The sequence below is a fragment of the Idiotropiscis lumnitzeri genome, chromosome 7 (genome assembly GCF_059441095.1).
Source record: "Idiotropiscis lumnitzeri isolate Australia: NSW breed Sydney's pygmy pipehorse chromosome 7, RoL_Ilum_1.0, whole genome shotgun sequence".
Taxonomy (NCBI): Eukaryota; Metazoa; Chordata; class Actinopteri; order Syngnathiformes; family Syngnathidae; genus Idiotropiscis; species Idiotropiscis lumnitzeri.
In genome coordinates, this window is record NC_142397.1 from 5308939 (window position 1) to 5336446 (window position 27508).

At 40.3% G+C, this 27508-nt stretch overlaps 1 protein-coding gene across 2 annotated transcripts in view; it reads left to right on the forward strand.

The window, feature by feature from the left end:
• Positions 1-27508, forward strand: part of alcama (activated leukocyte cell adhesion molecule a) — a 46851-nt gene that overhangs the window by 8121 nt on the left and 11222 nt on the right. For both annotated transcript variants that reach the window (XM_088300799.1, XM_088300800.1), the window contains exons 2-4: positions 25833-25939; positions 26145-26361; positions 27408-27472. In XM_088300799.1, coding sequence (XP_088156925.1) covers positions 25833-25939; positions 26145-26361; positions 27408-27472 — 389 coding nt within the window. The remainder of the gene's footprint in view (positions 1-25832; positions 25940-26144; positions 26362-27407; positions 27473-27508) is intronic.

Consider the following 27508-nt stretch of genomic DNA (forward strand, 5'->3'; position numbering starts at 1 on the left):
TTTTGTAGGCTTTTGTTGATAACTAAGCGAGTGAACGTGCGCCGGTGGATGTTTGACCAATTGTGGGAGCATTAAAATATGTTGGTAGGCTATATTCCATTACCTTGTTGGTGATTCGATGTGCTGCTGTGGTACGTTAATACCACAGTGCACGTTATCTTATTTTTTTCAGCGTTAGATGATCGCGCCAACTGATTTCTACACTCAGTGATGCTCAATTCCGCAGTGACATTAGTGTGTGTGGAAAAAGGACTTTTATTCATTCTCAAATCATTTGATTTGTTCCGGGGTGTCCGCCAAACGAGTTCGGTAGAGTTGACAAACACCAAGGACAAGCATTAAACTTACGATTACGAAGATATGACAGAAGCACGTAAAACAAGAAATAATAAAACAACCCAGCGGGACAACGTTTTGCTTACGTAGTATGTTCCAAACACACTCTAATCAGGTCGCGACGTGGTTTTCGTTTTAGTCCGATGAAAATATTTATTTTTTTTGCAATGAACCAGACTGTACGTAAATCGACACTCACCAACGGTGAACTCAGCCCTAGCCGCTTACGCACACGCTACTACTGAGGAGGATTGCTTTTCTTTTTCATTACTTGCTACATTGCACTGTGCTTCCTTTGGCGGCCCACACAAGAGCCCTGTGTCAGTTGCTGACCTCACATTCTTGCCGTTTTGAAGGCTGTGTCTTTGTTCGGCGGCAAAGTCCATCACTTCTGCAGCCCGAAGCCATCGTCAATGACACGCTGCCGGGCGTGAACTCGTAGCAGACAGCAGTCCTCATTCACGGAGCTTCTTTAACAGCGGAGCATATATCAGGGGTTGGAATTTAAATGCATTCAGTTAGTTGCTAAGTGAGAATGAAGATGAAAGATGGAAACGCAGGGCCGTGTTACGGTGTCGTCAAGATGTTAGGACTCATGGAAATTGTAAATGTGTCCATTTCTAATCCCAAATCTCCAGGTATGGGGAAACTTTCTCCAAAAAATACGGTGACCTTTGCTTTTGCACGATCAGGGTTGGTTTGATAGTCATGATACATCTGACGGGAGGCGGGTAGCTGGTGGCATAGCATTGCAATGTTGGAAAAAAAAATGCATAGACATGCTGATTGCACTATTGTCAACCATCAGAGCGAATGTCGTTTGACATCTGCTTTTAAAATAATCAAGCTATTGTACTTGGGGGGGAAAAAAAAAGATACTTGGAAAATCTTTTTCTGCTATACGCAATTCTTCCAAACTCTGTCAAAGCAACATTAAATATAATGGGTGTTGAAACCATGACTTTAAAGAGCAAAGTTTTTTCTTGTTGGGTTTTTAGATACTGCATCCTCCTACGAAGTTTATTTTGTTGCTTCTGCACTGTACAAAAAACATTAGTTACCCCCCTCATGTGAAACAGAGACTTAAAAGTTCTTTCCCCACTGCGGGGCACATACTTCCTAATGTGTGACTTCTTGGTTACTGAAAAAAAAAATGTGTGATAAAGTGGGAAGTAATGGACTAAAAATACATTAGCAACAGAAGATCCTGCAAAATGAGCTATGACAAAAGATCCGGTGTTTATTTGACTTTTCTTTTATGGGTAACTGTGCGCTTTTTACTTAACATCTTTCAGTCAGATAATTAAATGTCAGTATCAGGGTTTGAACTGCTTTGTCGAGGAGTCCACTTCGCTACTTCGGATCGAAGTTTACACCTTGATGTCAATAAAACGTTAAACACGTCTTCTTAGCATCTCGTTATCCAAGCGGCCGACTCGCCCCTTCTTCGGGTTTAGAAGCACAAAAATATTAAGGTTGTGGTTGAGGATAATTGTTAGCCTCACTAGACTCAGATATCAGATTATGGTTAGTAATAAATACTAACACAGAACAAAAAGACTGCTGGACAAAATGTCCAATAATACGTGAGTGACAACTTTTTCATAAGAATTTAATTCAAATCGAAACACGCACCAACCAACATCTCAACACTATGCAACACTTTGCTGTACTTTACTACATCTGCAATATGATCATACAGCGCTACAAGCATGTGTTTACCAAAAATTAGAATGGCAGCAGACACTTTCAAAATATGCAAATCCAGTTTCAAATACAATACAGGCACATTTCAATTCGAAAAAGTGCGACAGAGAGATTTCTTCATTTTTGAGTGCCTGGCTACAATGCCTCGTTCTTATAACAAGCGATGCTATGAAACTCAAGATAAAATTGTCGGGATCACTGAAGAGAAAAAATTGCATGCGACCCACTAATTAAAAACACGGCACTCAGCTTAATGGTGAATTGCAATTTTAAAAAAGGTGATATAAGCTTTGCAGTGACAACAACAATTCATAAGACTTTATAAAAACTGTTTTTTATCTCGCAACATTGCGGCTTGTCGTAGAATTACATGCTCCACTAGTGAAGACGACTGCTAGCCTAGCATTATATATATATATATATATATATATATATATATATATATATATATGTATATATATATATATATATATATATATATATATATATATATCAGCGAATTTTGATGGGCGTGGCCAAGGCTCACTTGATTTCAAATGCTTCTGTTTACAAAATGAGTTGGTCGGGTGTGCTTGTTGAGACAAAGAAATGTGAATGACCACACAGCAATCCTGATAGCGGCATGAGATCATGAAATACGTCTGCAAAGAAGCATCTCATTTCGCTCATTTCTCTCGTCAACCCGTCAACAGTTCATTAGTCATTCGGCTGCATTCCATCGCCTCGATTTACTTTGCGGCAAAAGTCATTTAGATGTCAACCTCCAAGTGAAATCTATTCGCATTGTGGCGTTGGCAAACCAGTCGCTCTTTTGGGGTGAACGAGGAGAATCGATTCGTAGCTGTGAGAGGGCTGTTCAATTTTTTGGGGAGCGAATTATCTGGTTAAATGTACAAAATATGTGGTATAATTGTAGGAAATAACTCGTCTCCAAATTTTAGGGGTGAAAGTTTCTGATAAAAGATAAAATAGTTCGGGGGAAAGTGTTGGAAAATAATTCCAATCAAAGAGTGGCAACTCTGTAATAGTTATTGGACAGGATCAATTAGGCAAGAGACATGAGTGTCGACTGTTGAACTTCACAGCCCACTGCAAAATCCCATTACACACAAACGCCTCTGAAGGAAGAAAACTGCAGCACCGTCCTTCGCAGATGTTGTAATTAACAGTTCTTAAATTAGAACAGGGCGAGAGGATTGTTGGGTTTTAAACTTCACACCCCGTACCAGCATTGTGTCACACCTCTTTTAAAGCTCTGTCGTGCCACAGCGGGCTGAAAATTGGTTGGCTGAGTGTATCGGTGCTGTTTAAACAGAACAAGGACACAGATAAACAGTTGGAAAAATGGGTCTTTTACAGCCAATGTAAAAGGTTGCTCTTTAGATTTTTTTTTTTTAAATTAGTGAAGTGGCAACTGTTTACGTAGCAATTACACCCACAAGCGAATCTTTGGCTGGTGCTTAAGATGTTTGTTTGTTTTTTTTATGATTTTTACTTTGCTGTTGAGTATTCCACTGCGCCACTGGCAGACCTCCCGGGGAAGGTGAAGAGATGCTTGTCTGGTAATTGGGAGTGATACTTAATTTACTAATGGGATGTCTGAAGAGGTCAAGTGGCCTAGTGTTCCCTGGAGGGAATTGTTAAGTATTGCACGACATCCCCTCGCTGCCATTTTAATGCAGACTTTTTATGCTGATTTATCCTCTCGGTGCAAACAAATCACGGTGTGATATTTCCTTTGGAAGGCCCGTGTTGCGTGCTGTATTATTGTCATGTCTGGACACTTTAGAGAATGAGGTCTTTGTTAAATTAACTTTTGTGGGGCTTAAATGGAGCCAATTATGCTCTTTTGTCATTTTCATCTTCACAAAAGGACACTTGGATTTGATTGTGTAGTGTCAGACCATAAAGTCGTCGTGAAAAATTGTGGGACAGGGGAAATGTCAAGATTTCCAGTCTACTAATGTTAGACGGCTTGTTATGTGAACATTTAAGACAAAAGCAGCTCGCAGCGGATTGCTGATAATGAGATCATTTTTGTTGAATTTCATCTTGAGCCATTTTCTCTCATGTAACACTTAGATGATTATATTCATTTTCTGGATCAGCGTTGTTGTCTGCTGAAATTACCCCACCTTGTGTCATTATATGTAACATTATGAAAACAGAGTAAGACATCATTTTTGGTGTAGTTCTTCTGTGGTTTTTGTCACAATGTAAGTGAGGAAAATGGAGACTTTGTGTCAAGCGGGATGCTACGCTACCGGTTGTGTGAGTCAGTGGTCTCAAACCTTTTTTTTCCGCCGCGGACCGGGTCATGCAAGTCCCTAAATTGTGCAGAGCGGGCTTTGCATGTGGTCATACTTATTTTGTTAGATTCTGGTTTTAATATTAGCGGACTACAACCGAGATTATAAGCATCTTGAGATGCATCGTGAATCCGAAGTAACGGGGAGAAGTAAATCATTACCGGAAGTAGCAAGATTTTTTTTTTTTTCATCTGTGCGGCTTGCCACGGCCCGGTCCAAAGTGGCCCGCGGGCCGGTGGTTGGAGACCATTTGTGTAAGCCATTGAAGACACTTTAACATGTACACAATGACAAGGCAAATGCTCAGGTCCAAAGTAAATTTGGTTCACTGTTTACAGTGGCTAAAGTTAGCAATGTGCCATAAACATAATTCATAAAAGTATTATATAAATATTACTTTTGCACATTTATGTTATTTTAATAAAATACTCACCATAATTTGAACACCCATCACATTGTGTTGGATGATTGTCCTCTGGGAGCCGCGTGCGCTTTTTGTGGCAGTTAGTTTGGAGTATTTCAGTTTGGAAATAGTAAAGGTGTAGCTTTTTTTCTTCTTCTGGAGTATTTGCTTGAAGGCGTCTGTGTTCGTCTGACCTAGCAGTAGAAGATTCCTCCTGAGACCTCCTGAGACAATGTAGGCTCAGTTTGCTTGAAGGGAATAATATGTGCAGAGATTTGTTTTTCTTCTCTTCAGGCCATATATTGGATATGGAAGCGAAGAGGGGGGGTGGCACATTTCTTTTTCTATTGACAGACAGTTTTTTTTTTGTGTGTTTTTTTTTAGCAAAGCGATGTTTCCCTCACCGTCTGTAAAGCTCATCAGCAGTTAGATCTGCAGGGCTTACGCTGCTCACAAAAGTCTTCCAATTGTACCACACAGGAAAAGCAGCAGCCATGCAAGGCGGATGGTTTAAAGCACTTATCTTGATGTATGGCTTCCCTTCATGTCCTGATGGAGGAAGAAAATGTAATGGCCACTACTAATGAAATTATTATGCCTTAAAGGACCTTTGGACCCATGACGCCAGCGACATATGCTGAATTGCATCAAGCAGAGAATGTTTATCTCATCCTACCCAAACAAAAGAAGCAGACCCAAAAAGCCAGATTGGGTTTGTTGTGACATTTTGATCTGTTACGCATCGTTGGAAGAAAACAAGTTAACACCTTTATTGACTTAGTATGGCCAAAAGACAAATGATCTGCTTAATTGGAGTGCAACTCACTAAGGGAAACTCATTTATGAGATCCAGTGGTTCTTCGAATTGCTCCATCAAAAAAAAAGAAAAAAAAAAGGGTCCTACTGAGACCAATTTCATTTGCAATAATTCAAGAGTCCAAACTGTTGCCATCACAGAACCTTTGGCGGCACAGGCACTGTTTTACTAACATTTGAACATTGTGAGTAAGTGTGAGTTAACTATTATACAAGTAGAAACAATAAAACATTTTTAACAATGTTTGACTTTAGTGAGGAGTGGTAATAATCATTAACTCTGTTGCAAAAGTACAAGAGAAAATCAACCACTAATGTAATGTATAAAACATTAAACAACCTTTCTGTTGATAAGTCTACAGCAGCTATCTAAAGCGTCACCATTTACTGTTGTGGAATATGACCCGAGCCACTTCAGAATATGGATCACCTCACCAAAATTTGTTTTCATCAACTGGTATTGAACAATTTACTGTAAACTCATTCAGTGCCATTGACGGATATAGACGCCAAAAAAGTACATTCATTTTATCTAGGGTGGCAATGAATGAGTTAATTACAGTTTTTAACGATTAGGTAGGGAAAAGGATCTCACCCTTGTGAGTCACTCAAGTCGCTGAAGGGTTTGTTCATTATTTATTATTTCTTATTAATAAATTATTTTGCCGATTATTGTTTTTATCTTATAGTTTGAGGTGTCACGAAAATGACAAATATTTGCATCAATTACTGTTCTGCCTGACGAAAATAAAGCTTGTTTTTACCTAGTGAAACTAGAGAGTTTACTCTTTCTTCTGGTAAGTTTGGTGTGTAGAAGATCTCTGCTTTGAAAATGTGTGGCTGGGAATGCGTTAAAAGAATTTCCATACTTGGGAATCGCACTAGTATGAACTATGCTCCCCCCGCTTTGAAAATGGACACAAGATCCTGGGGAATGTGGACCAGTGGGTCCATCTCTGGGGGTCGTTTACAGGCTTACGCCGGCGTCTCAGACTGCTTGAATTCACAGTGACTTTCTTTGGATCCTAGTTGTCGTAACGACTCACGGCCTTTTCTTAACTACTGTTTTACTTCCACGAAAAGCCACAGAAACAAAACTCATAATAGTTAATCCTTTTACATCGGTGGTGGAAATTAGGTCTAGTGAAGAGTGCTGATATGCGGATTTAAGACGTATTTTACCCCGCTTTTTAGGAGATTCAACCAGTCAAAGGAAATCACGTTAGTGGTTTGATCAAAGAGAGTAAGCGTACGCTCCACTGGTAGATGTGTAATGTGGAAAACCGATTGTATTCTGAAAGCACGTATGTCATAATCCTTTGTGTGCATTTTCTGCATTCCACATATCCCCACTAAGTGCAGGAATCAGAGTGCACTTTGAAAGCGTCATGCCCTCTTAATATCAACCAGACTGACGGGCTTATTGGCATGGCAAGCACGGCCAACACTGGTCCTCTGCGAGAGGGGTCAGGAGGTCTGCTGTTTCCTTATGAGTGTGTTGCAACAGGCAGCGCATCAACTTGGCCTAATGTGAAAGTATCAGCCTCGGAACGACAAACAGCAGCACAAAACCATCTGCTGAGCGAATGGTAATGACTCTTAATAAGTTTGTGCGGTTTACAGACTAACAAGGCGTAAAGCAGTCGACGCGGTGCGTGGAAATCAGACAATAAAAAGCGAGCGCACATACACTGGATATAAAAACAAAACAAAGATAAACAAGTGAGATACTGTGGATGCACAAGTGCACACATTTTCTTAGAATTGGGGATGTGACTACCTAAAGGTTTTGTGCTAAAACCTACGCATTTGGAACTGTTCAGAATGATCTCTAACCTTGAGTAAGGCCCACTAGTTCCACCACCATGCTTCATCGTAGTTATGATGTGCTTTTGGTGATGAGCAGTTTTATCCCCCCCCTCATGATGCTGGGACCATCGTCCCATCCGCCCTCATTTTGCATCCCATAACACAATGTCCCACTTGAGTTTACAAAAGTTTAATTTCGTTAGATTTTTTTTCTTTGTAAGATAAATTGCCCAGCCATGAAAACGACAACTTGAGTTTGCTGACTAATGCCGCCGTAATCCTCAATAGACGCTACAATATGTTAGGGTACCCCAACGGGACATGAGTGTGTCGTTCCATCAGACGCACACGGTAGCCTGTGTGTGCTAACTACAGCTAGCTTCCAGAAAACACTGTCCCTATGTCAGAGATGAAATCGGGCATCAGGCGCAACGTGCTTCCTTATTTACATGCTCGTTTATAACTACTGTGGTGCTATGAAGGGGAGGTTTACATCGTATTTAGTAGTTTGGTTAAATAAGCCCAGACTTTCCGACTCTGTTGCTAATGCTAACGTGCGCCTCACTCAATTACGGTACCCACAATGCTTCTGTTTACATTACGGATGACCCGCATTACGACTACTGCGCATGTGCATTCCAGACAGGCATATCGCTCGCTGATGAAGAGGAAGGCGAGGCATTTTCGAGAGAAAAACTGCGCCAAATAGTTCAATATATGAATAAATGACGTGTGGACTTTTAAAATTAATCGTCGACAATTTTGATCTTCAACATTGTGGTTATTAGTCAACTAATCCGCATCCAATCGCTCGCAGATGTGTTTTCATCATACTACCTCGGTGTTCCAGCGACTAAATTTGTTATAAATAGTTCATGGTGAGAATTTATTTTAGATTTAATTTCTGAAAAATTGTTGTCTCGCGGTTTTTACTTTTTAAAATGGGGTTATCCTAGACAAAAATATTGTCAGGAAAATCATATTCATACATCTGAACTTTATTTGCGGTCCATGAGAGACAGTTGAAATGGTGACATGAACGGCGTGTGCTGATTCTCGTTTGAACGTGATCGGTTAATTCTGAACACAGCCACATTCCCAGTTATAGGAGGGTGTGCACACTTGTGCAACAACATCATATCAGTTATTTAATATCAAATTTTTTCATATCATAAAAAACCGGCATTCGAATTGTGGTGTCCACTGTGAATTTATTAATCAGGCTTGTATTGATTTATTTTTATTTAACTGAATGTCTCACTCAGATCTAATGAGACTTTTAAGAGTTGTAAAGGGATGCATGGTTGTTTACTCGTGGAGAAAAGTGATTCAGGAATCGTTGCTAGACCTCATTTACATTCTGCTGCAGTTTGGTCACCTGCAAAATATAGTCATAGCGATAATGGAACGTATAGGCGACCACTCAAGTCTTCCTTTAATCTGTTGCCGCCAGCTTGGCTAATGTTGAAAAATAATATGATTCATCACACTGCTTGTCGGTCGCAAGGATGCCTTTTGTCTGCTGCGTATTGACTTTTCTCTCCGCTCGTCATGCGTCTCACTGGCGGCGGCAGTTAGAGGTGATCCTTTTTGTTTTGTTTACCGCCAATTTGGTCGACATCTCGATGAGAATATGAGCCTGAAGAAAATGGAATGACAAACTAATCTATTGTTAACGGAGGTCGAGTGAGGTGGTGCAGTCAAGCAAACGCTCCCAGGTTTTAATATGACATGCTGTGAAACTTTTAATGTGGAAAGAATTCAGGGACGGCCTTTTGAAAACATGGCAAGTAGAAGAATATACGCCAGATTCGAGTAACAAAAAAAGCAGCAAAATTAAGGATGTGTTTTGTCATTTTGCATGACATGCTTTTGGTGTAAATAATTGCTCCGAGAATCGTTGTATCGCCAAAATCACTACTTTTCAGCGTAATGCACGTCTTTGTCTCATTGCTCAGCGCTGAGCTGTGAGTGGAAGGTGAGGTGATTATTGTGGGAAATGTAAATGAGGTGTTAATGGGATAATCGATAGGATAATCCATTCTAAAAAGATTTGTTTGTGACAGCCCTAATTTCTTCTGAAACTATTTTCTACACTTTAGTTAGTTAATAAGGCATAAAGTCGACAAATAACACGGGGTCAGAACAATACTATCCGTTTGTGGAACAAAATCATATTGACTATATTTGGACAGAGGTGTTCTCTGCCGACAGCGACGATACATGACTAATCAGTCGCATCATAAATTTATGGTTTTACATTTTAGTACGAATAACTTATTTTACACTTAGGTGTTTTGCATTTGTCATCAATGCTTTTGACCCAGGAGTGGACTTTTTCTATTTCAATGTTTTCCAATGGGGAAAACTTCTAAATCTGTGCCCACTTGGCATCCATTGCAGCTTGATCATCCTGGAAGGGGGGATTCCCCCATCTGTGGTTCTCAAGGGTTCTCACTTTTCCCCAGATGGGGTTTTGAGTTTTTCCGTGCCATCTTGGGAGTTCGGATCAGGGATGCCAACTGTGGGTATGTGAAGCCCTTTGAGACATTTTGTGATTAAGGGCTATACAAATAATTTTGGACAAATTCTGTTCACGTATAATCAGCATTTTTTTAATTCATATTTATAAAAAGCCACACCAATAAAATACAAAGTCTCACAAGTTCCATTACTGGTGTCATAAACGATCTATTTCCAACCCAAACTACGTGTTTTCCCTTTTAAATATGGGCCAGGTGTTTAACAAGCACAGCGACAAAGAGATTCTCTAGTGTTTGCTTCATTTAGTGCTCGAGAAGAGAAGCGGATTGCGGCAGGACAACCTATCGCTCTTCCACAGTGACCTCTCTGAGCATCTGACAATTCCTTTCCCAATAGAACATCCCCATGCCAGAGCCGCCTCCCTACTCACCTGACAAGACTCGGTGTGATTTTCTTTCCTCTTTCTCGAGGGGGTCGTCAAGTGCACCCATTTGGAAGTCGTGAAAGACATTAGGATGGCCATGACATCAGCACTGAGGGGTGCGGCAGAGAAGGCTGAGAAAGTGCTTTTGACTCCCGGGGGATTACTTTGAAAAGGGAAACTCGTATCTTTTATGACGCCCTGTCATGGAACTTTTTTGATGCACCTTATATGTCAAGACGAAATGATACTTTGTCGTTCCACCGAACGGACCAAACTCCGTCCATACCGCCAGGTTACAAAAGCTTCAAATGGACCCGTTTGCATAACATTTCTATATTTTAACACAAATCTCGATGAGAACGTTCCGCTGAGATAAATAAGGCAGACTGATTGATGGTGAAATCCATTTCAGGCTTGAACATGAATCTACTACATTGATTAGCTCTTTCAGGCTTTCTTCAGCTTTGTGGCATTATGGCACAAGTGGAGCCTTTTAGGTGATTAACAAAAGTGATTAGGAGTGATGATCAATATACAACCATGACAAGGAGTCAGTGAGCGGGTGGCCTCCAGAGCTAATGTGATACCGCTTATGGAGACCAGTTTTACTGCAATTTAAAACCCAAGTTGAGTTGATTACGCCTCTCTGTGATTTCAGGCTGTAGTTTTAATTACCCCGACTAAACGATATACTACCTTGGACTGTGCCACTACCTCTTTTCTTCTTTGCTGGTTCACAACGTATTTGCGGTGAAATCTTAAAAGATCCATTAAAATCCCTGCAATATGTGGAAGGAACGACGAGCCGAGTTGCCAAATGATGTTTTCAACTCTATTGCCTCCCCTCGTACACGCCTCTGGCAAAACCCAAGGTTTGTGTGCGGAATGCTGAAATGTATCGAGTGGATTTGATCAGCTCCCCTGAGTTAAGAATGGACAGAGAAAAGTCTTTTGAACGTAAACTATTGTTCAACTCCGGTAACCAAATGTGACTCCAGGAGCTGTTTCGTAAACTGCAGGAAGAATTAATGGACAAAAAGCAGCAAGGCAACAATAAAGCTTGCTGGATACGTCAAGGGAAATTGAATGGCTTTCAGCAGGTGGATAAATTTCATAAATTGTGTACAGCTTCTTTTATTTGAGTCTTGTAAGCCTCACATTGTTGCCTATTGGCCACAAGCAACACACTGTTATTTTTAATAGATGTCTTTTGATCGGTGCGTTTCGGTAATGAACTGAGAAATTGTAGCGCATGGTTGGGGAAGCGTTTTCCTCTCATGGGCTCGTTCAGTATTTATAAAACCCTCTGAGGGCTATAGTAAATTTATGAAAAACTATGATGCAATAATGTATTATGAGCATTTGTGGGTTAAATGTTTTAGGGGTTTTGGGCCTTGTTCAGATTGACAGCCAAAATCTGATTTTTAGCCCTTGCAGATTGGAACTGGATGGCTGTTTTGCATTTTGAACAGTCACAAAGCACATAAAATTCGATTTTTGAGGGACGGATTGATAACACATTCGGGGGGTAGTTTGATATTGCATTTGGACAGGATGCGTCTCAGTCTGAGACGTCACTCAATGGCATGCTAGACCCGTGCGCCAAACCAGAGAGTGCCAATCAGGGACGTTCCGGGAGGACATTTTCCCGATGGCCAGCACACCCATGATGCCAATCGACGTGCCGAGCGGTGACATTAAATGCGACACGTTCTGGACGACGCCTTGTTTCCATAGTTGTTGCTAGAGCAACCTGTCAGATGGGTCAATAATGTGAGTTCTCTTCAGTATTTCAGGCCCACCCAGTCGGTCCGAGTCAGCCAAACAGTGTCAAGAAGGGACTTACCGATACCATGTTTTATATATATATATATAGATAGATAGATAGATAGATAGAGTTTAATATACCTGCAGTCAGTCCTGCATGCGTTATTACTCATGAAACAACTTCGTTGTGACGTGTGTGTCCATTTGCTGCCTCTTGTGACTGAGGTTGATGTCAGTACTTCCAGAAAAGCCGATATAAAGTAAATGCCAGAATCATTGGCTTATATCAGGAATGTTTAATGGATAAGGAGGAGGCGGAGTTAATGGCTGTGCCTGGTTAATGGCCTTCTGTTGCCTTTAATGGCACGCCGTTAATGGGAGGTGTGCTTGAGTCTTTTGAGTCATGACAGTGAGCGCTCCAAAGGTCTAGATTAAACCCCCCACTATCCCCACGGCCTGGACCCCTCAAATACATAATTCACGACATAATGGACGTGATTTCTGAGTGCACTCACCGCTCGACCACTCCAGCTGTCTGGTGTCTTTAAGAGCAGCTCATCCGCAGATGTAATTTATGACCTTTTTTTTTAAAGAGGATGCTTGTGTGGTCGAGTATGCGGGCGGAGAAATCATTTCAAAGACTAGTGATCGTGCCTGCGAGATCAATTTCGCTACCTTATGGCACATCATTAAAATAATGATAATCACCCTCTTTTCTTGGGTAATATGCATTTTATCTTCCTCATCAGAACAAAGCAAGAAAATGCCAGCGGGAACATGTGAGATTATTTCGGAACCATTTCAATTAAATCCAGATACCCTGCTTTGATTGTCCTGTGAGTGCCTTCGGAGTGAGACGAAAATGAATTAAATAAATAAATAAAAACTCAGCGTCGTATCAAGCCTACTTCCTAATCAAAAAGGATAATTGTGCGAAAATGTGTTGGCGTTCTTTGTGGTGTTTTTTTTTTTTTTTTTTAATCCAGTATGTTTCTCTTCCATGCGGCATCAAAGCTTGAATGTGAGCTCCGAGATGGACATTCCGATTGTTCCGTGAGCTCCAGTACATGAATATAACCAGCGCTGACAGTAAGACGCCTGCCTTGTTATGTGGTGCCATGTTTTACAAAAGTTCCCCTGAGCAAAATCAATCAGACATCACGCTGAGTGAAAAAAAATGGCAAAACTTTCAGAAACATGCATATACGAAGCCTCCAGGATTGTTTGCCAGATCATTCCTCGTTATATAAACCAACACAGCACAGCACAACAGTTGAGCCTCCGACTGTCTGCAATGCGCTCACTAGGTGTTAAGGGAAAATAACTCACTTCTTCCTCGGGGCTTATTATTGTTTCCCCGCTCAACCAACCCGAGCAACGCGCAGCTGATGCAAAGCGCTTACACCTGCTTCTCTGGGGATTGTCTACTGGCATCCTGGGAAATGTAGGAAATGGTCAATGTAGAAGTAAACAAGACGAGATGTCATTCCCAGAGGAAGTCATGTTCTCAAATTGTCAAACATTGGGTATTGCTTCATTTTGGATTTTTTTGTTGTATCAGAGCCAGCTTCCCCCGTTAGGCAATTTGGCAGGTGATTTGGCCAGATTTGCATTCAACATTTAAATTTGCTGTAATTACAGTATAACAAGTGAATTATAATTGATAAAATGGAAAAGTTAATATAGATTCAAATGTAAAGCAAAGCCCAAAGTGATGCCATGTATATGATTATCCTCATCGTGGTTTGCTAATCAGTAAATAACCTCTCATGAATATATTTCTGTTGCTGGGCGGCATGGACGAGGATTAACTGCAGTAAATAATCTGGAGTTGCAACTCTGTTTGGTTTAATTACTGGTTCTGTTTACATCAGACTTTACACAGATTTGATTGGCTGGATCGGATCAGCAGATATTTAGATTTTTAAGAAAACGTTTTGATCAGTTGAAATGGCATAATTTGTTGACAGCTCCGCAATCTTGTTCACTCGGGGATGTCGTGTGCTGCCAGTTAATAATCCAAAGTTTCTCATCATGTAGAATCAGATTTTTTTTCTATTAGATATTTCGATATTTTTAAGTTCTTTGGTCGGGCTATTCCTTTTTATGTCTTTATATGTCCAATTTCCAAGTTGTTCATTGTGTTACCGTTTAAATTGTCTAAATCAAAGCGTGTTAAGTATGTTGCGCCATAACAGGAGGCTTGACATATCTTCCGAACAGTGTTCGGGCCGTTTAATGCCGTTCCAAACTTCTGCCACCGGCACGGTGGCCAACTAGTTAGCACGATGGCCTCACAGTGCAGAGATTGTGGTTTTGATTCCAGCTGCGGCCTTCCTGTGTGGAGTTTACATGTTCTCCCCATGCCTGCATGGGTTTTCTCCGGGTATTTGGTTGCACAGTCCAAAAACATGCATGGCAGGTTGATTGGACACTCTAAATTGCCCGTAGGTATGAGTGTAAGCACGGATGGTTGTTCGTCTATGTGTGCCCTGCGATCGGCTGGCAACCAGTTCAGGGTGTTCCCCGCCTACTGCCCGAAATTAGCTGGCATAGGCTCCAGCGCCCGCCCCCCGCGACCCTTGTGAGGAGAAGCGGTACAGATAATGGATGGATGGATGTTGGTTATTGAAAAAGCTGTCCATTAATAGAATGAGAATGTGTTTTTTTGTCCTCTGTATCTCTAACCAAATATTCGAGCCGACTTTTCCGAGATGTTTGTGTCCGAAGCAAAACCTATGTTTACGTATAATAGTAATTTCCTCTGACATCCTTACAATTCAGTACTTACAATCGGTTTATTAAAACGAAGTAGCACTGGATGGCTTTTTGAAACAAAGTCAATTGGGAAGTTGACCTTTGTCATAAGTTAGAGATAGAAAGTTTTCATTCGACAACACTATATTGCCTCGCTCATGCTATCAAAATATTCTAAATAGCTCCTGCATTAGATCATTTTCATTTACTGTATTGTGGGTAATCCTGCATGGTGCAAAGGTTAGTGAAAGAGATTAGTTTGCTGCCTGGACTGAATATGAATTCATGAACAAAGTTTTTCGGTTCTTAATGAAACAATTGCATTCTACCACGTCAAGGGCGAAATAATCCTTTTAACCTTCCTTCAGCCCTTCTTAGCCGCAAGAAGAAACCTAATCCTGCGACGGCAGGCCAGCACAGGTACTAGAACCAAGGCAACGGTTGCAAACACAAAGCAACAATAGAAACGGGACAAAGTGAGATTGCAGGCAATGCATTAGCGAGATTCCCACCTGCTACCGTCCGTGGATGTCTGGTGACCACACATGATGCAGCAAATGAAAATTGTTTTCTTTGCTCGAGGGCGCGGGAGCCATGAAAACGTCTTCCTAGAAAACCTCAATTTCACACTGGCCATTTAATCATAGCTAGGCCTATTCGGTCTTCAATTACAATGAAGCACAGAGAAGCATGAAAAGCTTGTAAAGCCTCTCACTTCCTCGTGGCCTATTATCCCCAATTGACACGCAGCAATAAAAAACGGCATGATTGGGGTTTTTGTTTACCAAGCTGGCTAGTGAGCACAATGTTAAAAAAAAAAAAAAGACTGAGGAAAAAAAATTCATGTTGCCTGGCGACAAGGGGGGACATTATGCTCAGTGGACCTTGACCCATGATGCCAAACTGACAGTTCCCCCCATTGCTATCAGTCTTCCTCACAGCTCATATGCAGGTTGGAGGATGTGTCCTGTTACTTAGTAAACCAAAAACATTTAACGGAATTATTGGTATTTGAATTGACTACGGGCACAAGCTATATTAGTAGAGGAGGTATGATGTTTTAAACTCGTTTCTATGCCAGATGTAGCTCAAGTTGTCATTTCTGTAGTCTGCAAGCTAAAATATATTTACAATGCATCTGCAGTTTTTCATCGGAAAAATGTCTCCCTTATTTTATTGTACTCCTTTAAAAAATATAGTAATTGTCTAATTCATTGGAATAAAAAAAAAAAGGAAGTTTTTGCCACACTTAATTTCAGTGGACATTGTGATATCCTTAATTATAAAACAAAGATGGTTACAGCTTCTTAGTATGCCACAGTAATTTTAGTCATTCCTCACAGAGGATAAGAAATATATGTCTGTCAATGGCCACCATTTCTGGTCAATGTGAACAATTGTTCGCTATCTGCAAGCAATGGTATGTATCGCGATAGTCACGCGATCGATATAAAATGCCTTCGATAAAATGTTCAATAGAAAAAAATTCAGAAAGCGTGCCACGGCATAATGCGTGTTGTACGCGGCGCCCTCCAAACACAAAGAAGCATTTAAACCAGGGGCGGGCAAACTTTTTGATTGGGTTCTGAAATTTGACAGAGGGGCCGGACCAGGAGCAGACGTATGGAGTGTTTTGGTAACCCCACTTTATGGGAAAAAAAAAATACATTTCATTTTAAACGAAAATGAACGAAAGCATTACAACAAAATATCTGTCTTTGACACACCACAGTATTTAGAAAATCAAACATTCACAAGGTTTATTAATTTTTTTCAAGTTCGGCGGGCGGATTAAAACGTTTAATGGGCCGCATGTGGCCCCCGGGCCGTAGTTTCCCCACCCCTAATATAAACCAACAAAGAAGAAACATCCAATCCAATATAGATTGATTTTATTGTTTAATAGAACTTGTTTTGTGGGCCATACGTAACTTCCACGTGAGGTGAATGATGAATTAATTGTCAGGTCGGATCACCCAGCGGGATATCTTGTGCATATTAGATAATGTGTCCCGAAGTGTGGAAAAAGCGACAAATTTATCACTTGCAATAAATTTTTTGCATCGCAAAGCAGCGCACCAGTTCGCCACGGTGATACCCATGTCTGACTTTATCAGTCTTTTTCGTCATTGAGCTAATAAATGTGCCGGGCTTCTGACAATATTTCTCATGGAACTTGTAGATAAGAAATGTCAGAGAGTGGCTCACATATTAGAGGAAAGAATAGCGCGACTTAGTTGAGCCGGCCTTAGGACAGAGCCTGTGGGGGGACCGTCTTCAGAAAATGGAGTATTTGTCTCTCATCTCTTGACACACAATTGGACCTTTTTTTTTCACACGATTCCTTCTAAAAGGACCCTTGTGAAGGTCACTGAGATGCAGGGCAACATCTTTAGGAGGCCGTGTCACTTTGCCCGAAAACAGATGGCGCAACTGAAAAGACGACCTGGAATCCTCACACTGTACAATTCATTTCACATTTTTTTTGCCGTCTGGTTACTTCCCAGCACACTGCTTCTTGAATGTATTTAGCGAGAGTGAGTTTTTGTCCGCCAGTATGTTGCTCTTGATAACAGAAACACTTCATCAGATTAATTGATAAAGAATTATGTCAATATTGTACAAAGGTCATTTAATGCTATTAAGTGGCATGATTTTTTTTTTGTAAGTGGAACTGATTGAGTTTTGACTTTTGAGATCTGCACAATTAATGTTAACAAAATTCCATTATGGTAGAGCTCATCTTTTTATTTTATTTTTATTTTTATTTCTGTCAGACATATTTGTTCAAAACTATATCGGCTATTTTGTTTTTGTTTACAGTGGATAATGTCATGGATTACTCGATGCATTTCTCATTTGATACACGTCTTTTAAATGTCACTTCATAATAAAGTGAGAGAAGGTAAGAAGTCGTGAAGGGAAAATGAAGGTTCTCTGTTCAACGTGGGTTGAAAGTCCACGGACCTGCAATTTCTTAACCTCGCTTATTTGAAATTACAACAAATAACAAAAAATACAACTGGTTCAATAAGCAAATTTGAAGCTTTATTTTTTTTTTCCATCCCTTGTGTGTTTTATAATTTATTTATAGAATAACTAATATATCGGGTTCATCATTATCGTGATTTGAAATATCTATAGATTTTTTTTCCCCATATCGCCCAGCACTAACTGCAGTATAAACCTTTAAATAATGACTGTTTAATAGACTAACTTAGGTTGCTAAATACTTTATATAGAAAGATGATAAAAAAGACATTACTCGGGCATTCATTCTTACAAATACATAATTCAGCTTTGTGCTATCCGCATACGTGTTCTACACTACCCCCTAGAGGCACACGCCAGAAACAGCACATATGCAGCACCGATACCTTCAGAGCAAATGGAAATGTTTTTTTCAGCGCGTTTGATTTTGTGGTTTTGAGCAATAGAGTATGAAACAACGCAGTGTTATTTTATATATATATTTTGTTTAAATAAACCACTTTTTCTTCAAATTTGCAAAACATGATAGCGGTATCAAATACTTGGTATCAGCACCTACACATCCTGTAAAAGTGGTATTGTTGTGTTCCTTACGATGAGGTTTTTAGTTAAAGGTCAAATTCAAAGTTTTTGCTGCTTAACTGCTAAATGTGCAATGAATTGCTATTAGATCGACATGTACATTTAAACGACTGATAAAGAACACAACGCACTTTCATTTACCACGGCAAACATGAATCAAAAAGACCTTTGCCAAGAAAATGTGTGCCTGCTTGACAATCAATAAAACCGTTTATAGCCTTTTACTCTTCACTTGGCACACCAATAAAAAGTGACCCGGGCCCAACCCGAAGGCTTCTTTAAACGAAGGTTACTTTGTGAACCTGGGCTAAACTTTTGCCTGTATCTTATTTCCACCTGTCCTTGAAAGTCTCACAAAACTAACGGTATATCATCCAGTAATACTGAGGGCTTCCAAGCTGCTCGCCTTGGACATTTTGTTTGTACAGAACTGGATACCATTTGCCTGATGCTAAGATGACAGTGATGGGCAATTACGGAGGGCTTGAAAGAGAAAAATTATAACACAGCGCAAATTTGACATCGCAGCCTATTTTATGGAACAACATGAAAGAGATGCAATGCTTCTACGATGTGATTGCAGCCCTTCCTGTAGTCAGGATGGAGTTGATGGTCGAAATCCTTTCACCAAGTACAAACTCAATATTATACACACACATTCAATAACGCAGTCTGTGTGCACCAATGGCGGCAGCTCATTAAATGGCAGCCACAAGGATGCTTAGGGGGGCCCCGATGGCACCAGTTTCCCAAATCATGCCACATCTTTCTACGGGAATACAGCTCTTTGCATGACAACAAATAAATTATGAAATGCACATCTCATTCGACTCAGATAAACATGAGGCACACCTGAATTTTCTAATACAATCCAAAGCAGCAGGCAAAATTCGTCCATTCCTATCATAAATAGCGGTACTAAGCAGATCCGTAAAATGTCTTTTTTGCAATGTTAACGAGAGTAGCAAAAAGTTATTTGACCCGTTCCCCATCCGGCTATAAAGAAAAGTATAAAAAGCAAAAGAACAAAACAAAAAGGTTTTTATTGTGAGATACTGCTAATTAACTACAAGCTCTTTCACACGGAAATCCACTGAAGCGGGATATTGCTGCCACGGTATGTTTTCAACACAACGGAATGGGGACATTTGCCTCTCACGCTGTCGCTGTTCTACCTCTGATAAAATATCACTCATTTTGTGGCAACACCAAAAAAGGCTTCAACAATTTGCGTTTTCAGGCACTGTAAAATAGTCCAAATTTGTGAAGATGTCATTGCTGACCTGCAGAATCCTTGCATCTTCAAAACTACTACTTTGAAAGATTTTATACACTTTTTTTTCTTAGCAAAGGTTACCAAAGGCTGCATCGTTCAAGTTAGTGTGATACCCCGATTGGTATCATGTTTTTTTGTGCATCAACACAACTCCTCCCCATAACGTGTAATACTGATTCACTTTATTTGCGGGGAAAAAAATCTCGAATTTATTACACTATCTTTAAGATGACATTAGTGGCCATCAGTCTGCCCTCAAGCTGAGCCTCTGACAAGGAAAAACAAGACTTTAATTTAATAAAAGCTAATGACTGTGGCTATGTCATCTTTCCAAACTATTTTAAAGGTCTAAGAGCCATGAGTGATCTAATAAAAAGAAACGACGAGTTGACTAAACAGCTTAATAGGCTAAATTTAATCTGCACGCTAATTTACCTTCGGGGCTAACGGACTTCCTTGTGCAGTAAAGAATTTCTTTTTTTTTCTTTTTTTAATTTTATTTACAAAACAGACGCACTCAAATATAACTAACCTAATTGTTTCCACTCATTCTTATCTAAACAACGTACAGACTTTCAATCTCGAAGCGATATAATACCACATGGCTCCCAATAAATCCGGAGATGGTTTTTCAAATAATACATACTAAATTTCAACATATAAAATTGGTTAATAATTTGTGCAATTACCGTAAGAGACCACCAGGGGACTGACGACTAGTATGGATTTGTGACAAAATAAGAAATTGACCATATTTAAAGGTTTCTACCTGACACTGATGATGTTTAGTAATGTTTCTCTACATGACACCTTTTTTGAAGAATAATTTAAAACTAAAGACGTAAAAACAGAACAAAATCAAGTACATACACTTAGCTGTTTTTTTACAAAAAAAAATGTCAACCTGAACATAGTGAACAGACAATCCGAGTCCATCGAATGTTAACCCAGTTGAGGTAATGCTAACTTCCCGAGCTCTGTTATCGTCCCGATAAGTTTGCAGTGAAAAGATGGCAAAATTATGTTGCATATTCTCAATTTTGCAAGTCTGGGCTTTATTGAGCAGATTAAAGCTGCCTGGAGAGCTTCTTATTTACAAGACTGAATGAGCAGTGCCTCTCCTGCTTGTAGGCCATTAGCGAGACCCATTTGGCCTCAATTGCTTCAATATTACACGACAATCAATTGAAATACTTGTTTTTCATTTATTTGACCCATCCCTAGATTTGAGTGACTGCACCACTATCAATTTTGCCCAAATGACAGCAGTTCAATGAATGTGTTGTGTTACGGTCTAGAGCAAATCAACAACCGGATGAAAATAAATGTCCTTTGGCTAAAGCAGAGCAAAATGGAAGTGCTGTTTTGGGCAAAAAAAGAAGCGAGAATTGCTTTCAGAAAATACCTGGCGTCATTGTCTTTCAAAACCAAAGACCAAGTCGGAATTCTTGGGTTGCTGAGAGACCGGCACCTGACCTTCAGCCATCACTTCAAATAATTCGCTAAATCAGCCTTTCATATCCAGACTGAACGTTTGCATGCTACAAGCAGACCAGAAGATATCGCCAGTAGATTTGATTATTGTGATGGTCTTCTGACTGGACTCCCTCAAAAGAGCATCAAACAGCTGCAGCTCATTCAGAACGCTGCAGCCCAGGTTCTGACCGGAACAAAGAGATCCTTATATATGACTGGAGTCCTTAAGGCTTTGCACTAGCCCAGTCAGCTGCTAAATAGATTTTTAATTGTATTTTTTTTCTTTGACTAATTTAATTTCTTTACTTTGAAATGTTTTTAAAGCGTTCTGCCAATGTTTTGTAAATGCTGTTAGGTTCTGTCGCTACTTGTTTGAAGCACATTGAGATGCCTTGCGGATGAAATGTCCTGTCAATAAAACTGCTTTGCCTCGCCTTTCCTACAAACTACAACCAGTCAAACGGTTTGTATTTTATCTCGCAAGATGTGCACTGTCTAGGCCAGTGAGTTTATGTACAATAAGATTTCAGGCAAAAAAAGCAGGGCATTACTGAAGGCTCCTTATCAGAGCAGCATTCATTACAAACTGCGAGGCTTTTCCCAAGTGGTATTGATCCTAGTCAAGTGGTGCTTTCTGCCCCAACCTCTCAGACTGCCCTGATCCGCCGCTGGAACGAGGCTATTTTCCATCCTGTCTTTGTGGACATGCGCCATGGGACCTCCATTCAATGCGCAACCCTCATTTTCAGTACTTAATAAGTTTGGAGCCACGCTTTCTTGTGCCGCTGAATGACGGGTACTTGCACAAGTGGGGGAAGAGGAGGGGGCTTAAAGTGGCTATGGAGGGATGCTGCAACGAGTGTGCGTGTGTGGGGGGGGGGGGGGGGGGTGCGTGCGTGTGTGAGTGGAGGGAGACGGCTGATTTCCCTCGGTGAGCTTATAGTCTAGCTGTCACCCCACCCCGTTTCCCGCCTGTAACGGAGGCACCTTAATCAAGAACATGAAAGCATCTCCTGTGGCACCGCCTCCTGTCACTAACGCTCACCTGTCGACTCCTTGATTTACCCCCTTGCCGCCGTCTCCGTGTCCACTCGGAACATTCCCACCAGAGCCGAAAATTCCCGTCGAGTTCAAAGGGCTAATGTGTTTAATAAATTACACTTGATGACACCCGGAGGAATGCGGTTTGATTTCAACTTTGAGTTAGTGCCTTTGGGACAGCTGCTCATTCCTGTGTATGTGTTTGGTAAAGTAGAGTCGCAGAGATCACCTACTTTTGTTGAGGAGGATTACCTTATCACAGTCGGCGGCGGCAGCAAGAAGCTCTGTCGTCTCCAACGTGCGATTAGCTGTCATTGTGTAACAATGTAATCTGTGCTGATAAGACCCTGTTTTTTAAATTCACTTTCTAAATGTTCTCAGAGTGGCTGGTTTAAAAAAAAATGAAACAGCCATTTTAAATTGGAAATGCAAGACGGCTAAGGGTGTAACAACTCTGGGGAAAATGAACCTTCGATTACAGGAGGGTCCTCATTATACAGCAAAAATCCAGACGACACATCACAACACGTACTCTGTGAAGGAGGTCAGAGAGCTAAAGTGGGGCGAGACCATTTAAAGATTTAAAAACAAAAAAACTCTAAAAGGTACATGGTGTCAGACAAGTGATGCTCGGATTTGAGTGCTCCCTCCTACGAGCTCCAGTTAGGAGGCGAGCAGAACCATTTTGGGCCTTCTGGAGACACTTGAGGGAGGTCTAGCTGACTCCAAAATGAATTGCACTTCGGTAATCCAGTTGAAACAAAGGCATGGATTAAAAAAAAAAAAATTTTTTAAATAAAAAATATATATATTTCCAAAAGGGGGCGCGTCTGTCTAATTGACAACTCTAGACAAATAAATGTCTCCCTTTTCCCATCTGAAACCACTGCATTAGCTCTGTTCTGACAAACTTCTTTGCTAACCAAAAGCGCAGCACCAGAGCATTTAAACAAATATCCTGCGCAGTCTCAAAGACGATCTTATGATATGCGCCGTCTTCTCACACAGTCTGCGTTGACTTGATGTGGTTGATGTTTATTTTCTAGGGTGCTACCAAGCTTATTTGTTCTGCCCCTGTCTGCCTTGTTTTTCCCTACCAGTCCTTTCTTTTAAACTGAAGTTAGACTTGATGCGCTGACATTGTTTGCTTGAATTTGACTTTGTAAAAAGTGGAGAAAGCAGTTCCCTAATGCAGATAATGCACAACTATTTCAAAATGTAGCAGCATAAGCATCCATATGCGTGGGATGTCCTTTGGACTCGAAAAACCTCTTGAAGCCGGAGAGTCAGTTTCGTTGCATTTGCATCAGCACAGCACAGAAATAAAAGTGTCTTTTGGCGACAGCCTCATGCGCACACATTCAGTTAAACCAGAAACTTCTGGTAAAATGTTCCACCGCCTGGAATCTTTTTGTCCCACTTTATTTAGTCATTTTTCTTTTCACCCGCATATCTCACCTTCCCCGTCTTTTGTTTGCTTTTCCCACCTGTTTGTCTGCACACCTGCGTCTTATCAGGCTTTCAGCCCCGCCGCGCCCCCCTCGGTCCTGTAGCCAATCAGCTGCTTTCTCCTCACACGCTCCTCCTCAGTTTAGTGCTTATTTTTTTTCTTTGTTCCACATGGTGGTCTGCTCCGTTTGCTTCCTCATTGTGAACTCAGGCAGGCGTTGCTTTCTTTGTTGTTGTCCCTCACGCCTGAATAGCTTCGGACCTATAATCAACATGGCTGCACGCAGCTTTCAGTGTATTAAATTGAGAAATGATTTGTTTGGTCCATGTGCTTTAATGCCACAGAGTATCATTTTAAATGCTGGTGTTGTAACAAGCTGGAAGGTTTCTGCCTATGGATTAATTCCTAGGATTGTTCTTGACAATGTTTATGACGCTCATCAAAATATGAGAATTAAGTTGCCACTTTACTAATATGATGGCATGCTACAAAAACTGAATCTTGATTTTCCTACTACTTTAATGCCACCTTTATTCCTTCAAATTTGGATTTTCTTCTCCTAAAATGATATAAATATTGTTTTATTTACCTTTCAATGTGCATGTCCTGTTACATTGCATGACTTCTTTTCTTTATTCTAATTTGAATTCATTTTCAGGCTATGAAACAACTTTTTTATTGTGGTATTCTCACAAGGTTACAATCTTTCACATTTTATTTATCTATTAGCATTACAAATGTGGGCAGCTACTGAAAAATAATAATTGTTTTTCATACTGATTATTCTATGATTATTTTGACTTAAAAGTGAAATATGATAAACAATTATTATTATGCGTTCTGAATAGTGGCGGTTTGCTATATTAAATTAGATAACACCAACTTTGGACATTGACTGTCTTTTATCGACTGCTTCATCATGGCTTGCCGCCATCGCGCCAATTTATTTATTGTTGCAGTGTTGCTTGTGTCCACAGTAGCATTCCGTCTGTGATCCAGAAAGTTTCAAATGATTCAAGTTTTGATTAATCGTTTAACAACCCTGAAATGTATTTTAACATTGCAACACATTTTGTGTATTTTGACTTATTATTTTTATGATCACATATTTGCCTGCCAGCCCTAACAGTCAAATATTTCTGCAGATGAGTAAAAACATTTAATCAAGTTAAATTGACTGTGTGCTGATGGCATCTAATTAAGTGAAGGACGCAACCTTTGAAATGTATGTCCTCTTGGAAAAGAAATGCCCCCTTGCACACAACAGTAACGATAATAATTACCACCATTTAATAAATGTGAGGTAAGGTAGCGCCGTTTTTTTTTTCCATCTGTTTAAAGTCTGCTGGTTGACAACACAGAAAGCGGAAGAATAAAGACTTAAGCGTCTGTTTATTCTTGACTTGAATATGATGCGACGTGATGAATAACAGCCACTCTTTTAATGTGTCTTTAGTTTCGTCTTAGGGCAAGGACATTACTCTTCTCCCAGAACACGTTTGGGGACTACTCTGTCCTCGTAGATTTGACTTAAGTGCCGATTAGCTGTTTCATATTCAATGTTTAGCTGTCAATTGCTGTCTTGTCAACTGCTGACAGCCACTCGTGCGCACATCCCCAACTCCGGGAAGTCCTCGCACTCGGTACACATGAAAAAGTTTAATAGGATAACTAGCCGTAGGGACATGGTTGCCTCTCCATCACTGCGGCTTTCTACCGAAAACCCCCTCATCGCATCCATCCAAGGCTCCTCCTGCGCCCACCCTCCTTACAAGCACTTTGTCTCCATAGTGATGTTGTGAATAAAATTTAGGCCAAGAGGTTTTTTTTTCTTTTTTTTTCGTTTGTTTGTCAGAGGGAGTGTTTAATTATTACTGCTATTCACTTGAGTCAAACATGAAATTAAGTGTTATTAATTATTAAATCTGTAGAGAAAGTAGTAGAAGATAGATAGATAGATAGAGATAGCTATTGCTGGCTCGCTAGCTTGCTAGCTCACTAGCTTGCTTGCTCACTAGCTTGCTAGCTTGATAGATAGATAGATAGATACATAGATCGATAGATACATAGATAGATAGATAGATTTAAATGTATTTATTTGAATTCTTATAAGTAATTCTGAAAAGAGATGTGCTTTTCAATTATAGCTATTCTCTCCAATTAAAAAAAAATAAAACATGCCCCTTGCTTTTGTGTGTTCACAGTGAGTAGCCTGGAGACGGTTGTGGGCCTGTATGGCCAAACATTGGAGATTCCGTGCAACAAAGGAGCCGTGAAGGCTGAAGATGCTCTGATCACTAAGTGGAAATATGTAAGTCATTGCGGAGGTCAATGGATTCAAAACGGAGAAGTCCGTCTGACACCCATTTATCACGTCTGAGCCACGCCCTGTCTGAGTGCATTTGCTGTGCACCGGAGCATGCGTTTGTTCCACTATGTGACAGTGTATGTGCATGTGTTGATGTGTGTGTCTCTTTATTCCTCATGTGTCTTTTTTTTGGGCAAATCCTCTCCAGGACAAAGGGGATGGACTCTCGGGAGACCTGCTGGTCAGAAAGAAAACAGAAGGCGTCTCTATTAGCGCCACCGATGAATACAAGGGCCGTATCAACATGGCCGCCAACTCCAGTCTGCTGCTGTCTGCCGTCAAGCTGAGTGACCAGCGCACTTTCACTTGTATGATGGTGGTCGGCTTAGACATCAACGAGTATCCGGTCAACGTGGTCGTCAACAGTGAGTGGAGTGTGGCGTTGCGAAATATCGACAGTGTTCCAAACTGGAAACTTTTCATGGGAATTAACCTAATAAACCGATTCTTAAAACAGTGCCTTTTAACACGGCAACAAAACAGAACAGACCCAAGAGAGAAAAAAAAAAATCAAGATTTATTCAGCGAGAATACGGTAATTTGTTTTTATAGGGGGAAAAAACAGGAATTTTACAAAAATTAACCTCAGCTCTTATTGGGGAATTTAAATTAGTGCTGAGATTAACAAACCATTAAGATGGAGTAATTTTATTTATTTATTTATTTAAATATCTGAGTGGCCTAATCCACCTTTTAATAACACCACCATGTCACAAAATAATGTAAAAAAAAAAAAAAAACAACTACCTAGCTATGTGTGGCATTAAAGCAGAAATTGAGGTATTTCACATGTTTGAGGATGAGTAAAAGTATGATGAAAGCAAAAAACAGTTCCCTTTTTCTTTCAGAACATGACCTCCAAACAACTCTAAATCTCTGCACAAAGTGCTCCAAAAAAAAATAAAATAAAATCCAGGTTGAAACAAACCACCCAGCAACAGTGTTGGTTGATCTATATCCTCATAGAGTCCAGTTTTCCATGTTAGTGAATTTTTAACTGAATCCCACATCGTCTTCCGCCATAAATCAGTCTCCATGCCTTCATGAAAGCTCGGTGAATCGAAGAAGAAACAGCGATTTTTATCGGGGAGAGTGGTGCGTCAAGTGTGCTGCTGCATTGAAATTGAGCAATTGATTTGCGTGGACATCTGCTAATGACAAAAGAAAATGTTTATATTTATTTTAGAATGTGACACCTTTCCATTTAATGATCTTTAATTTCCCATGGGCACCTTCCAATTTGGAATATTTCCAAAATCACCTCCTGCCCCCACCATCTTAATTTCCCTTAGAAATATCCTGGAAATTGAAAGAAAAATCTCCACTCCACTGTATAACTTTACTAGAGTGCCTGCTGCACTTTATGATAGCTCCCGGATCATTAATATATTCATAATTGTGTGTATTGCAGAGGCGCCTGCAGGTGTGGAGATTTCTGACAAGGCAAAAGAGCTGGAGATCGGCAAACTTACAAAGGTATGATTTATTATTTTTTTTTTTTTGTGACAAACG